General features: G+C 43.7%; 1 protein-coding gene across 7 annotated transcripts in view; it reads right to left on the reverse strand.

Annotated features, from left to right (window-relative positions):
• The window catches only part of FXYD6 (FXYD domain containing ion transport regulator 6), a 40,429-nt gene that overhangs the window by 1,551 nt on the left and 23,605 nt on the right, over nt 1-15,273 (reverse strand). For 3 of the 7 annotated variants that reach the window (XM_055355014.2, XM_004052199.5, XM_004052196.5), the window contains exons 2-7: nt 4,199-4,261; nt 3,470-3,508; nt 3,271-3,345; nt 2,628-2,664; nt 1,799-1,848; nt 1,248-1,297 (exon numbers count right to left, since the gene is read on the reverse strand). In XM_055355014.2, the coding sequence (XP_055210989.2) occupies nt 1,269-1,297; nt 1,799-1,848; nt 2,628-2,664; nt 3,271-3,345; nt 3,470-3,508; nt 4,199-4,256 (288 nt within the window). In that variant the 5' untranslated portion in view covers nt 4,257-4,261 and the 3' untranslated portion in view covers nt 1,248-1,268. Of the gene's footprint in view, nt 1-1,247; nt 1,298-1,798; nt 1,849-2,627; nt 2,665-3,270; nt 3,346-3,469; nt 3,509-4,198; nt 4,262-5,619; nt 5,717-15,273 lie in introns of those variants that run through there. The other 4 variants (XM_055355017.2, XM_055355016.2, XM_019036830.4 and 1 more) reach the window with 4 other exon arrangements.

Here is a 15,273-nt window from a genome sequence, read left to right on the forward strand (position 1 = left end):
GAGCCTTAGGATAAAAGGTTTCTGAGAAAGAACTAGTTTGGGGAAAAAAAATGAAAAGACATTTCATTTCCAGGCTGCCTCCTCTGAGCCTTCCCAGATTCTCAGTCTGGGATGAAATAGACAGAACACCAAGCTACCAGGAAGGGCACCTGCCTCCTAGATCGGAATCTTCATCCATTCGCACTTAGGTGATCACTTGCCTTCGAGAGCCCCATCCAGAAGACGGGAGTAATGAGCCCTGCTCTGCCCATCACGGGCCGCTATGAGGATGCAAAAGCACTTAGGAAAGAATTTAAATGCTACACAGGCAGGCGATATTGTTACGCACAGTCGAAGCTGGTGCATCGGGCACTTCATCATCCAGAAACCTCTTTTAACTTACAATGTGAGATAAACTTATATACCTTTCTATAATGCCTTTTTTGTATGGGGGGAAAAAACGGCAGAAGTGAGCTGACAAAACACAAACCTTTTCCCTTAGGATATTCCAGGGCATGTCATAAAGCGAGACGCACAGGACGGAGGGGAGCAGTGGTGCTGAACCACAGCTGCAAAGGCCTGAGTTCACAGTCCGGGCTGTCACTCTCCACGGGGCTATTCCCTCTCATCTTGGTTTCACCTATAAAATGGGCTAAACCCCACCTGTCCCATCCTCTTTTTCTGGCAGACTCGAGTGAGTCTGTGTGTGTGGCTGCACTCTGAAAACTGTACAGCATTTGCCAGTTACTACTCTCCTGTGCCCCCTACGATGAACAATGGAAATAGATACTAAAATCAGTGCACTTAAATGTGGAGAGGGAAGGATCATATACTATTTGCTCTACTTTTGGGTAGGGTTGGGAAGTTTCATAATAAGGTGTTTAAAAAAAAAGTGGCCCTAAAGTACTTTCTGAGTCACCACGGAAAGCCATTATCTTTATGCTACTTTGAGATTAGGAGCATTTCACTAACTCTAATTCTCCCCATGTTGCACCTGGGATGACGCCCTATGCACTCGACCAGTGGGCTGTGTGGAAGCCCCATTTCCTGGTGTTGGCATGCATGTGTGTGGGACACTTCGGGTGTTTCTAGTCCTGGTCTCTCTCACAGCCCCTTTCAGACTCCTGAAGGCTCCGCAGGGCAGGGCCCATAATAAAAGCTGTGCCCACTGCAAAAGCTAGCCCCATCCTTCCCGCCTGAACCCCTGTCCAGGCCCTGATGCAGACGGTGATGGCGACAGGGGCCAATCCAGGCAGTGAGCATCTCACCTTCCACCTGATGGCTGCACTTCAGTTCTCTGCTTTCTGGGGCTCTGTTGCTGGAAGGAAAACCAGAATGGATTATAGCGTATAGACTCCTCATCCCCGTGGGCCACCCCCAACAGCAACCGTGTCTCTGCCTGACTCTGGGGGAGCAAAGAGGTGACGGGCATGGGATTTCGAGTCAGAACGATCTGGGTTCAGTCCTGGCCCTGCTACTTGCTGCTTACAGGAACCTGGTAACCTCTCTCAGTCCCTCGGTTACAAAATGGGGACAGTGATGCCTATCTCACAGGGCTGTGTGCACATTAAATGATATGGGGTCTGTGCCTGGCACAAGCAGATGCTCTGTAAATAGCAGGTGACACTAGTAGTAGCCTGTTTGGTGGAGTGAGGGGGCAATGCTGCAGAGGCCCTGGAGACCCACTCTCCTGGCACTGCGGGAGCATGTCTGGCTGGCTGTAGTGAGGCCATGCACCTGGCAACAGTCCCTTCCTGAGCCACAGAGGGGTCTCTCTGTTCCCTCTTTTCCACCTGGGCAGGTGGTCATGGACAGTTACCATTGGCGGTGATGAGGTTCTCCACCTGGGCTTCCTCATCTCCTGGGGCCCTGCAGGAGAAAGAGACACACAGCTCCATCAGAGATCTCCAGGGCAGACCCAGAGAGCATCGCTCTGCTCCTCACTGGGGCACAGCCGCCTGTGGTCAGGCTCCTCCCAGTGCCCTGAGGGGCTGGAGCTCACTCTGCTGTGGGATACATGGGGCAGAGGGAAAGGTCTGGACTGAAGGGTCAGACTCGGAGGGAACTCACAGGTACCCTTCAATGTCAGCCCTCATGGGAAGGGGAGGCTAGGGCCACATGGGGGCTTGGGTGTGTCCTGCCACACGCTTTGGACTTCTGGGATCCAAGCTACCCTTGGCTATTATAGTAAATTAATGGGGTATGACCTCTATGTGGGAGTAGAAAGAAGGTCCAAGTGTCTATTCAGCTCAAAGAGCCTCATGAACAGGTGACAAGTGGGGACTGTGTCGCAGGTCCTGTAGAGAGGACCTGAGCATCAAGAGAGGCCAGGAAGCCCTCTGCTTCCCTTCTCCCAAGCTCAACTGTCCCCAGGGCCTCCAGAAAAGGTTCCAGTACTTTCTTGTCCACTCCCCGTCCCCCACATAGATCAGAAGAGACAGGATGGGCTGACCTTCATTGTTTTGACCTCTCCTTTGCCCCAGAGTCTACTTGGCAGTCCTCAAACTTCCAGCCCTATGTCCCAACACACACGTTCTGCCTCCGAGACAAGAATCCAAGAGAATGCCCATTTGGGGGTCACACACCAGGGGTCCCTTCCTGTCCCACCTAGTATCACCCCCCGAAGGTCACTGCCATGGCATCCTTACCGGGGCTTCTGATTGAAACTGCACTTGCACCTGCGACCTGAAAAGCAAAGAAACCATCCAAGGTCATGCTCCTGGCTTGGCCACAGCAGGGCCAAGGGTCTGTGCAGGTTGTGGGACTATGTAAATGGCACCCCCTAGACCTGGGCAGTGCACAGTTTGCACAGCTGCACACAGTGGCCCTCAGATGGGGTAGCTTCTTCTGGGGCAAAGGAAATACATTCTATAGCTGGAATGGCTACACCCCCACAGCCCTCTTGATCATGTGAGTAAAGAGGGATCTGTGCACATCAGGCTCATGTGGGAACAACAAACTCGGGGGCACATCCCTGGCACACTAGGGCAGCACCTGTCTCCTTCCTCCGTGACTGCCCCATTCATGCCCTATAGACACGGCACTGGGAAGCCACCCTGCTCGTTCCTATCTATGCTCATTGTCATATGACATTTTCTTTGTTCCCGCTTCACTGTTTTACTGAGCACTTACTATGTGCCCAGCACTCTACTGGGTCGTGAAGATAACATGGAGGGCAGGCAGCCTCCTTTCCTCTCCAGGAGAGGGACCAACCAGGCTCTCACACTGTCCCCACCTGCTTAGCAGCCTCAGTCATTGCTCTTAACAGAGTGAGCAAAAGAACAAACTTACTTAGGATAAGGAGGATCCCAACCGAGAAGAGGACCACAGCGAACACCAGTCCCCCAATCCTCAGGGTCTGGTAATCTGCCAAAGGAACCAAGGGTGAGAGAGGAAGGGGCCAGGGAGAGGGTGTCTGTTCCCCCCACCCCTCCTGCCAGGCAGGGCTGCATTCCCCCTGACCCCTGCACCCACGGTTGCCATCGCTCACCATAATGAAAAGGGTCCATTTCCTTCTCCTTTTCAGCTGCTGCAAAAACAAACAGTTGGTCAAGAGAAAGAAAGCTACACAACCTGGTTCCCAAATATCTAACCTTGCCTCACAGACCTCAGTCTCCACAAAGGAATTCAAGAGGAGCAGGGCCCATTAAGCAGAGATGCCTAGAGGTGCACGGTAGGGCAGGCCTGCCAGTTAGGGGGTTAGGGGAACCCTGAGGGCCGAGGTCAGTGAAGGCATCGAACCTCAGTGAGGCTCTGAGTCATGCAACACCCACATTCATTGCCCCTTTGTATTCTTACATCATTCCCAGAAGGCAGGGTCAGTTTTCCTCTTGTGACACACGGAGAAACCGAGACCAAGGAAGGACATATGACTTGCACGAGGCCAGCACTTGCTAATATGGTCTAGAGACTGATGTGCAGGTCTGAATCCCAGGGTTCAGGCCACAAGTCCACAGAGGCGCAGTGAGCTTGCGGGGCTTAAAAACTACTCCCTGCCGGACCCTTAGGGGGCAAGGGGGCAGGCTGTGTTGAGGTCTGTGAATAAATAGCTGCCACCTCCACGACTTTCTCTGCTGACTGAAGGGAGAGGCCCCTGACTAGACATGAAGAACCTGAGAGTCCCCCAGCCCTAATGTCCCAAGGGGCCCAGAACCTTCCAGCAGAGAGGGTCGGACAGGGTTGTCATCTTGTCACAGCCAGGTCCCAGAGGGGTACTTACCACTGGCCAGGACCGTGGGGGCCAGCAGGCTGCAGAGGAAGACCAGCACCAACTCCATGGCGTCTGGGGACAGAGGGAGAAAAAAATGATTCTCTGGCTAAGAAGCCTCCATCCGTCAGCTCCAAGCGTCAGCCTGACCAGGGGCCAAGCCAAATCCCCAGCTTTGCTCTGCACTCATGACTTGGTGAGGGTTCAAACAACCTAAGCACAAGCAGTTGACTTTTTTTTTTTTTGAGACAGAGTCTCGCTATCTTGCCCAGGCTAGAGCGTAGTGGCATGATCTCGGCTCACTGCAACCTCCGCCTCCCAGGTTCAAGCGATTCTCCTGCCTCAGCCTCCTGAGCAGCTGGCATTAGAGGCGTGTGCCATCACGCCCGGCTAATTTTTTGTATTTTTAGTAAAGACAGGGTTTCATCATGTTGGCCAGGCTGGTCTTGAACTCTTGACCTCAAGTGGTCCATCTGCCTCAGCCTCCCAAAGGGCTGGGATTATAGGCGTGAGCCACCACCAGTTGACATTTCTTGGACTCTTAGAGAATGCTCTGCATGTATTAATTCAATTGGCACAATTGAGTTAGTACAATTAGCAAGCACTACAACTAACGCAGGCCGAGAATCTGAAGCTTCACAAGGCTGACATGCACCAGAGTGAGTAGCAGGGCCTAGATCCTAACCCAGCATAGTAACTCCTCCACCACGTTGCCTCTGGGACGTGACTTTGGTGATCTCATCTGTGTCCTTCTCTCCAGGCCACCCTTCTGTGGCCATCTCTAGTTCATTAAGGCCTTCTGTGGCCATCTGTAGTTCATTCTGACAGCCAATACCCCGTCAGAAATGTTTCTTAATATCAGATTAAATGGGGCCAGTAAACCAATGTCCCTCTAGTCCAGCCAGCTGGGTGGAGAGGAGACTTGTGGTTTCCTGGGCCCTGAAGCACTGACAGCCCTCCTTCAGGTACCCTTCACATCCCACCTCAAAAGTCCCCAAGTCAGCTCTTCCCACAGGCTTTGGTTCAGAATCCTCCAGAAAGGTGGTTTGATTCAACAAAAGGAGTTTGAAGGCTGGTTCCACGAGCCTCAGCACCCCAGCCTCTGCTTCCCCAGAGGATGCGGAGGTCTCTGCTCAGGAGCTCATCAGTCCTGGTCTCTGGGTGGATGGCCCCAGGTGGGCTATCCTGGTGGAAGCAGGAGGCAGGGCCAAAAGGTGGCACCCAGGGATAGATTTCAATGGCAGGACACACATCTCATTCCTGGGCTTAAAGGGGCATGGTTAAGAGCCAGAGAGGAGACAGAGAGGCTTTTCCTGAACCAGGAAAGCCCAAGGCTGGGTGCTGTTTTCCATGTGGGGTGAAACTGGCAGTGGCCTGAACCCCTGGACATCCGTCCAGTCCAAGACCCTGATTGCCCCCAGCACGGTCACTACCTTCCTCCGGCCTTGAGCAAGCAGCCGCCACTGCACTTCACCTCTCGGCCACCAGGGGTCAGAACGACTGCATCCACAGCCACGTCAAGGCCCAAACCTTGATTCAAAAAGCCTTTATCAAAAGGTGGTAATTTGCTTTTAATGCTGTCTCATTTCACACTTGTATTTCCTTTGAATGCTACACTGTATCTTATATGTATAAAAATATATGTAACATACACATATAATGAGGCATAGTAATAATAGAAACAACCATAAACCAGCAGCTTAGGAAATGGAGCTTTACAAAGACTGCTGCAGTGACCTCTATTTCCCTCCACCCCATCCCCCTGCCTCTCTCCCAGAGGTGGCCAGTATCCCAAAAATATATATTTTTATTTTTATTTATTTATTTATTTATTTTGAGACTGAGTCTCCCTCTGTCGCCCAGGCTAGAATGCAATGGTGCGATCTCGGCTCACTGCAACTTCCACCTCCCGGGTTCAAACGATTCTCCTGCTTCTGCCTCCCAAGGAGTTTGGATTATAGGCATGCACCACCACACCCAGCTAATTTTTTGTATTTTTAGTAGAGACAGGGTTTCACCATGTTGGTCAGGCTCAAACTTCTGACCTCAGGTGATCCACCCGCCTCGGCCTCCCAGAGCGCTGGAATTACAGGCGTGAGCCACCACGCCTGGCTGAAAATATGTATTTTTAATCATTCCCTTGCTCTTCTTTTAAAAAGTTGCCAATCAACAGATATAAAATTTCAGTTATGCAAAATGAGTAAGTGCTAGAGATCTGCTGTTTAACACTGTACAGCATAATTAACAATATTGAATTGCACACTTCAAGATATGTTAAGAGGGTAGATCTCATAGTAAGTGTTCTTTCCACAATTTAAAATATACAATTCACACATCAGGAAGTTTGCCATCTTAAACTGTACAATTCAGTGGTTTTTAGAACATTTACAAACTTGTGCATTCGTCACCAATCTCGGGTTCCAAGACATTTCATCATCCCAAGAAGAAACTTGTATCCATCGGCAGTCACCCCCGACTCCCCTTCCCTTCAACCCTGAAACCATTCATCTACTTTTTGTCTCAATGGGTTTGCCCACTCTGGACATTTCACATAAATGAAATAATAAAATACATGGACTTCTGTGTCTGGCTTTCAAGTTAGCATAATGTTGTCAGGGTTCATCTACCTTGTAGCATGTATGCATATTTTATTTCTCTTTATGGCTGAATAATATTCCACTGTATGGATATTCACCTTGCTCTTTGTCTTAAAAATATATTTAACACGTACATATATCTAAATATTATGTTGCTTAGTGTAGCTTTTTTGAACTTTATAATTATGATATCATGTTTATAGTCTTTTGAAACTTGCTTTTTCTGTCCGACATTATGCTTCTGTGGTTCACTGACTTATTACATTTAGCTATAGTGCATTCATTTTCAGTGTGGTGTAATATTCCATTGTGCAGGTAAATGATCATGTATTGCTCTAGTCTCCTGCCAGTGGATGTCTGTTTCTTTTTCCCCCTCAATTTTATGCTATTACAAATAGAGTTGTGGACATTCTTGTGCATACTGCTCAGGGCACACATGCAAGAATTCTGAGGAAACAGTTTTTCGATTCTTTGATCACCACTCCCATAAGAAATACATTTTACATTGCAACCCAGCATAACACATATTCATGTAACCAGAAGCAATTATCACAAAATAATACTTACTATGAATGAGATAGTTTATTTTCTATTTTATTCTGTTTCTTTACAAAAAACATTTCCAGGCTCCTTAATGGGTCACACTCGGCAGTTTGAACAGTTATGTTCTAGACATGAGCCTAGGACTGAAGTCATTCATTGGGTTGTATAGTATGCAAACTGTCCACTTCACACAATGATTTAAAATTGTTTCCACAGTGGTCATCTCCATGATAATATCCCACCAGCTGCATATCACTGTCCCCATTACTCTACAACCTGTTGTGGATATTTTCTGTTGTCAGATATTTTCATTTTTGCCAATCTAGAGGTAAAAGATGGCTTTAATGTGATTACACTGTAATAGAGCTGGACTTTTTTCTCCGTGTTTATTTGTCATTCCTGTTTCTTCATCAATGATATGTTTTTCATGCCATTTGCCCATTTTCCAAGTGAGTTGACATTATTATTGTTGTTAATTTCTTATTCTGAATACTAAACCTTTGTCATTAAGTATAGCAAATATCTCCTTCCAGTTTGTGGCTTATTTTTTCACTTTTAAAAATTGTCTTCTGTTGAACAGAATTTCTTAATCCTAACATACTTGAATGCTGCGATTTTTGTGTCTTAAGACATCCTTTCTCACCCTGAGGTCAGAGTTTTCATCTAAAAACCCTAAGGTTTTGTCTTTTACATTTAAATCTATTTGACATCTGAAACTGATGTTTGTGTATGGTGTGAGGTAGGCGTCTAGTTTTACTTTTTCCCATAATGATAACTTGTACTGTAACCTGGTTCCAGGGGCAGACTGCCTCCCCTTTTCCTCATGATGGGCTATACCACCTTTGTCACATATCTGACTTCTATTTGGTGTGCATCAGTTTCTGGGCTATCTCTTTGGGTCTATTGGTCAATTTGTCTGTACTGCATTAAAATTACTGTGTTTCAATTATGATAGCTTCATAGTAATCTTGCCATGTGGTAAGAGAAGCTCCCATCTTTTTTTCTCCTCTTCCCTCTCCTCCTCTTTCTTCAGGAATGTCTTCATTATTCTTGGTTTTTTGCTCTCAAATTTCAGAATTAGCTTTTCAAATTCATCTAAAACTGTTAGGATTTTCATGGGAACTGCAATGGACCTATCTATAGAACAACCTGGGGAGAAATGACATATTTCTGATCTTGAGTCCCCTGTCTATAAATACATCTTTTGATTTGTTTAGGTCCTTTTCAATAAAGTTCCATAAATGCTTTCATACAGGTGTTGCACACATTCTGTTAGATTCATTCCTAAGTGCCTTATCATTTTTATTGCTGCTTTCAATGTCACCTTGTGTGTGTTTTCTAATTTTTGCTGGTAGAGAGAAAAGCAACTGATCTTTACATATTGATCTTAAATCCAATAATCTTGTTAAACTCCCGAATTATTTGTAATAACTTACCTAGAGATGCCTTTGGGTTTTCTCTGTAGATATATCATCTTTAAATGATATTGTTCCTTCTTTCTAATTCTCACACTGTTTATTTCTATTTTTTTAAGAAAATTATAGTTTTTATTTTATTTTATTATTTTATTTTATTATTCTTTAAGTTTAGGGTACATGTGCACAACGTGCAGGTTTGTTACATATGTATACATGTGCCATGTTGGTGTGCTGCACCCATTAACTCGTCATTTAACATTAGGTATATCTCCTAATGCTATCCCTCCCCCCTCCCCCCACCCCACAACAGGCCCCGGTGTGTGATGTTCCCCTTCCTGTGTCCATGTGTTCTCATTGTTCAATTCCCACCTATGAGTGAGAACATGCGGTGTTTGTTTTTTTTGTCCTTATGATAGTTTTCTGAGAATGATGGTTTCCAGCTTCATCCATGTCCCTACAAAGGACATGGACTCATCATTTTTTATGGCTGCATAGTATTCCATGGTGTATATGTGCCACATATTCTTAATCCAGTCTATCATTGTTGGACATTTGGGTTGGTTCCAAGACTTTGCTTTTGTGAATAGTGCTGCAGTAAACATACGTGTGCATGTGTCTTTGTAGCAGCATGACTTCTAATCCTTTGGGTATATACCCAGTAATGGGATGGCTGGGTCAAATGGTATTTCTAGTTCTAGATTCCTGAGGAATTGCCACACTGACTTCCACAATGGTTGAACTAGTTTACAGTCCCACCAACAGTGTAAAAGTGTTCCTATTTCTCCACATCCTCTCCAGCACCTGTTGTTTCCTGACTTTTTAATGATCGCCATTCTAACTGGTGTGAGATGGTATCTCATTATGGTTATTTCTATTTCTTGTCTTAGTGCACTGGGTAGGAATTCCAGTGAAATGCAGAATAAAAACAATAGCAAACACACATGCACACAACACGTGCACACTCACACACAGTCTTACTACTGATTTTAAATAGAGTTTTTCTAATGCTTTGAAAGTTCCCCTCTAATCCTGGTTTCCAAGATGTTTCTGTTTTATGTTAATTATGAACGAGTGTTCTATTTCTATGGTTTTTGTCCTTAAATCTACCAATGAAGTAAATCATATGTATGGATTATCAAGTGTTAAATCATCCCTGCATTTCTGAAATGAAACCAATGTGTTTTTTTTTTTTAATAAACAAATGGATTTGGCTTACTGACATTTTGTTTAGGATTTTTGCATCTATGTGCATGAGTGAGATTGGTCTGCAGTTTTTATTTTATTGTATTAACCTTGCCTGGTTGGGGGATGGCAGTACTGGCCTCACAGAACAAGTGTCCACTCTCCTGCTAGCTCCCTGGAAGAGTTTGCAGAAGATTCGAATAATCTGTTCTTTGAGTGTTTGGTGGAACTAACCTGTAAAATCATCCGGGCTTGGGACTTTCTTTGTTGGAAGATCTTAAATGGCCCATTCAATTAATTAATGGTTATGGCACTCTCCACATATCTATTTCTTCTTTAATAAATTTAGTGAGTTATAATTTTTAAAGGAATTTTCCCTTTTCTGCTTTCAAATGTTTTGCCATAAAGTTATGCCTGTTTTTTTCATTCCTAATGTTACTTGTGACAACTCCCTTTCTTCTTGGTCAGTTTCACCAGAGGTTTAACGATGCTAATAGTTTTTTTGAAGAAACCAACTCTTGGTTTTATTAATCCTTTTTATTGTATGTTTTAAAATTTTCTTAATTCTGCCCTTAAACAATCTCTGGGTTTCTTCCATTGTTCTTTTTTATGTTTATCTTGTTATGTTGGATACCTAGTTCATTAATATTTAGCTTTTCTTATTTTCCAGTATAAGCATTTAAGACTGCAATGTTCCCTCTAAGTGCTTTTAAAGTATAATACTAAGAACTAAACAATAATCAATAACCACACTTCAAAGCTTCTGTAAGGGGGTGAAAGTACTCCATCATAGTTGGATTGTTGTTTAGTTCTCAGTATACTTTAAACCTCCTTACAATTTCTTGCTTTACCTATGCATTAAGAAGTGTGTGTTTTAAATATCCAAATATATAGTGATTTTTATTTGCTTTTGTTATTGACTTCTAAGTTAAGTGCACCAAGGTCAGAAAACATGGTCTGTATGATGTACAGATGCCTTGAAATGTGTTGAGACTTGCTTTATGACCTAGTACATGGTCAGTTATTAAAAGAATTATATTTCCTATGTGCTTGGAAAATTGTGAATTCCTTCATGGTTGGGAAGAAAGTTCTATATGCCTATAAATTAAGATTATCAACTGTGTTTAAATTTCTTTTTTTTTTTTTTTGACTGTTTATCCTACCAAAAATCAAGATCAGCACTTTAAAATCTACCACTAAGTGGAAGGATTTATAAATGTATCCCCATATTTGAAACCGACGGGTTAATCTGATCAGGTCTGCCTGCACTGCTTGCTTTTGGTCGCTTGCTTTTTGTTATTATATTTTATTTATTTTTTTCCTTTTTCCATGAAGCTGAAGGCCATGGTAGCTGAAGGCCTTGGTAGCTGAAGGCCTCGCCACTGCATGCTGAAACTTAACCTTCACTGGTTACTTTACAGATAACATTCATAGGTCACCCTGGTAATGGTTACTTCAGTTGTTTTTCAGGAATTTGGGCTAGCTCCTGTTCAGTTCAAACAGGATGAGACCACCCACCCTTCAACTGGGCGTGTGCAAGTGCCCCGAAGGGTAGCCTTTGACATCAGAGGGCTAAAAACTCCACCCTTGGGTCACACTAACGCCACCATTTCCTGTACACATGTCCTGTGGAATGCCACAAACCCTGACTACGCTTGCTCAGAATGAATCTGCCATTTCATTTCTCCCCACTGCCAATCACCTTTCCCTATGCCTCAGACCACCCCACTTCCCTTAACAGTAAATATCCCTAAGCCTTATCTTTGGGGAGGCGGATTTGAGAGCCGTTCTCCGGCCTCCTTGCTTGGTGGTCTTCTGAATAAATCTTTTCTGTTTTGCAAAATCTGTGTCACAGTGATTGATTTACTGAGATTTACTGAGTGTGGGCAGAACAGACCTGAAGCTGGCCGATAACATGTCTCTTAGAATATTCTAACAGATAGTTTAAAACTGTTACTGTCCTCTGAGTTGGGTCTTTTAGAATTATGTAGTGATCCTCCCTGTCTTAAATCCTATGTTGCTCTCTACCTTTCTGTGTCCTTATGTGTTGTGTGTGCATCTTATAAACAGCAAAGAGATGGATTTTTGAAAAATTCCGTATTGTCAGGCTTTCTGTATTAATTGTCAAATTTACCCCCTTTAATTTACTTATTGTGACTATTGATATAGTTGGTCTGCTTTCTGCCATCTGTTTTTTCCCTATAGGAATGTGCTTGTTTCTTTTTCTTTCCTTGCCCTTTCTTTTTTCTGGATTAGTTATTTTTATTTTTGTTTTTTTGGGGGGCGGTCTCGAACTCCTGGGCTCAGGTGATCTGCCTGCCTTGGCCTCCCAAAGTGCTGGGATTACAGGCATGAGCCACTGCCCCTAGCCTAGTGATTTTTTTTTTTTCTTATTCCTTTTCTCCCTCTACTGGTTTAGAAATTATAGAAACTATTTTAATCTTTTAGTGGTTATCTTTGTAATTTTTCCACGTGTATTCAATGTAAAAAAGACTAAAAAAATTCAGAGTTAATACTTATAATAGTTATTAGGCAGAATACCCTCCTTGAAAATACAAAAATACAAATCATCCCCTTCCTGATACATATGCTGTTATTGGAGAATATTTCAGTTCTTTTTAAAATTCTATAAAATAGATACTAATATTTGTACTTCATGAAAACTATGTTTGTTTGGATTCACCCATGTGTGTAGTAGCCAGCCTGCAAGACAGCTCCCAGTATCTCCTAGTATTCAGATCCTTGTACAGTCCCCTCCCACACTGCACCAGGGTTGGTCTGTATGACCAGTAAAATATGGCAGAAGTAATGGTACGTCACTTTCAATACGAGGTTATAAAAAGCAACACAGCCTCTTGCGTGCTCTCTCTCTCTCTCTCTCTCTCTCTCTCCCTCTCAGATTGCTTGTTCTGAGTCAAGCTAGCTGCCATGTCTTAAGGATATTCAGGCACCCCTGTGGAGAGGCCCATGTGGTGGCCTCACTCCAAAAGCCTCCTAAGAAATACAGCCTGCCATGAACCACATAAGTGAGCTTGGAAACAGATCTTCCGGCTTCATGAAAGACCTTGAGCCAGAACCACCCACTGAAGATTCTCCCTGATTCCATACCCTCAGAAACTGTGTGAAATATCAAACGTTTGCTGTTTTAGGCTGCTGAGTTTGGAAGTAATTTGCTATGCAGCAATAGATAATGAATTTACAACATATGTACTGATTTGTTCACCACTGTTTTTGAACGTTAGTCATCCTTCATGCCATTTTCTTTATTCCTAAAGAACATCTTTCAAAATTTTCTTTAATGAAGATCTGTTCGTTAGAAACTCTGTTTCTGTTTATTTGGAAATGTTTTCATTTCACCTTTGTGGCAAGAGACCCTACGGCGATCCCCAGTCATTCCAGCCTTCTAGTGTTCAATGCTTTGAGTAATCTCTTTCCTTTGAATACTGGCAGGAGCTGCAACATACTTTTAACCAACAGAATGTGGCAAAAGTGGCAAAAGGACAGCTCTCAGATGATGGTGTTATATCATATAAGACTCAATCTTGCAGGCTGGAGCTCGAGAATTTTCTCCCTTGCTGGCTTGAAAAAGCAAGCTGCTATGTCATGAGACAGGCTACGGAGAGAAGCACAGGATAAGGAATTGTGGGAAGCCTCTAGCAGCTGACAGCTGCCCCTGGCCAGAAGCCAGCAAGAAGATGGGAACCTCAGTTCTTCTGCCACAAGGAGACGAATACTGCCAGCAACCTGAGGGAGTCTGGAGGCAGATCTTTCCCCAGTCAATTCTCTTATCAGACCACAACCTTAGCCAGCACCTAGACTGTAGCTCGGTATGATGCTGAAGCAGAAAATTCAGCTAAGCTGTGCCAGACCTCTGACCTAAAGAAACCATGACATAATAAACATGTGTTGCTTTAAGCTGCTGGGTCTGTGATCATTTGTTATGCAGCAATAGAAAACTAATACAGTCCTATCCTTGAAAGGTAGTTTGGCTATGTACACAATTCTAGGCTGATAATTATTTTTGCTCTGCACTTTTAAGATGTTATTCCACTGCTATCTGGCTTCCATGATTGCTGTTGAGAAGTCTGCTGCTTATATCATCATTCCTTTATAGATGTCCTATCTTCCTTCTCTGCCTCCTTTTATTTTCTTCTTTTTGTGTTTGCTGTTGTGGGTTTCATCACAAGTCTGAAACACAACATAGAACTGATTGTTGTGAGTTTCATCAGACTTGAAAGTCCTTTACCTATAGGTTCATCCTTTTCATCCTTATGAAAAATTCTTATCTCTTCAAATATGGCCTCTCCTCCATTCTCCCCACTTTCTCTTTCTGAGACTGTGACTAGAAGCAGGTTAGACATCCTCTTTCTATTCTCCATATCACTTAACTGCTCTTTCATATTTTCCACTTCCTTGTTTCTCTATGCTACATTCCAGGTAATTATTTCATATTTGTTTTCCATTTTCTGACTTCCTTTTTAACTGTATTTATTTGCTGCTTAACCCACTCATTTACTTTTGTGTTTCAATGGTCATATTATTAATTTCTAAAAGTTCTATCTGGTTCTTTTTGAAATTGCCTGGTCATTTGTGTTAGTCTTTGTTGTTCACTCATTTTGTGTTCTCATCTCTTATTCTTTCAACATTTCTTACAGTTATTTTATATTCTGTATCTGATAATTCCAAACTCTTAAATCCTTGGGGGTCAAAATCTACTTTTTGTTTCTGTGCCTCTCAGTCACAGTGACTTGTTTTTTCCTGTGTTTGGTAATATATTCGATTGTGAGCTCATATTTGCTAGATTTTAATCTGTGGGAAATTGGCAGTCCTAAAATGGGACACTTTCTTTCAGAGAGCATTTGCTTTGCTTTTTCATGGAGGCTGGGGGCAGCAGATACCAACCTGAGATCACTTTAGCCCCTCTCAAGGGTTCTTGGCTTCATGCAGGTAGTCTCAGGTTTGGCTTCCCAACCTTGCTGGGCTCAATGCTGATTAGCCTACAGAATGCAGTAATGTCAACGAGGGTTCATTCTAAGAGTAACTATGGCTTAAGTTCTGGCTAAGCTTCACATACTCCAGTGCTAGTTTTTGTTTTGTTTTGTTTTGTTTTGTTTTGTTTGAGATAGAGTCTCACTGTGTCACTCAGGCTGGAGTATAGTGGCACAATCTCGGCTCATTGCAACCTCTGCCTCCTGAGTGATCCTCCTGCCTCAGCCTCCCTAGTAGCTGGAACTACAAGCATGCACCACCATGCCCAGCTAATTTTTGTATTTTTAGTAGAGACAGGGTTTCACCATGTTGGCCAGGCTGGGTCTCGAACTCCTGACCTCAAGTGATCCTTCTGGCT

This window comes from Gorilla gorilla, chromosome 9, assembly GCF_029281585.2.
Source record: "Gorilla gorilla gorilla isolate KB3781 chromosome 9, NHGRI_mGorGor1-v2.1_pri, whole genome shotgun sequence".
NCBI lineage: Eukaryota > Metazoa > Chordata > Mammalia > Primates > Hominidae > Gorilla > Gorilla gorilla.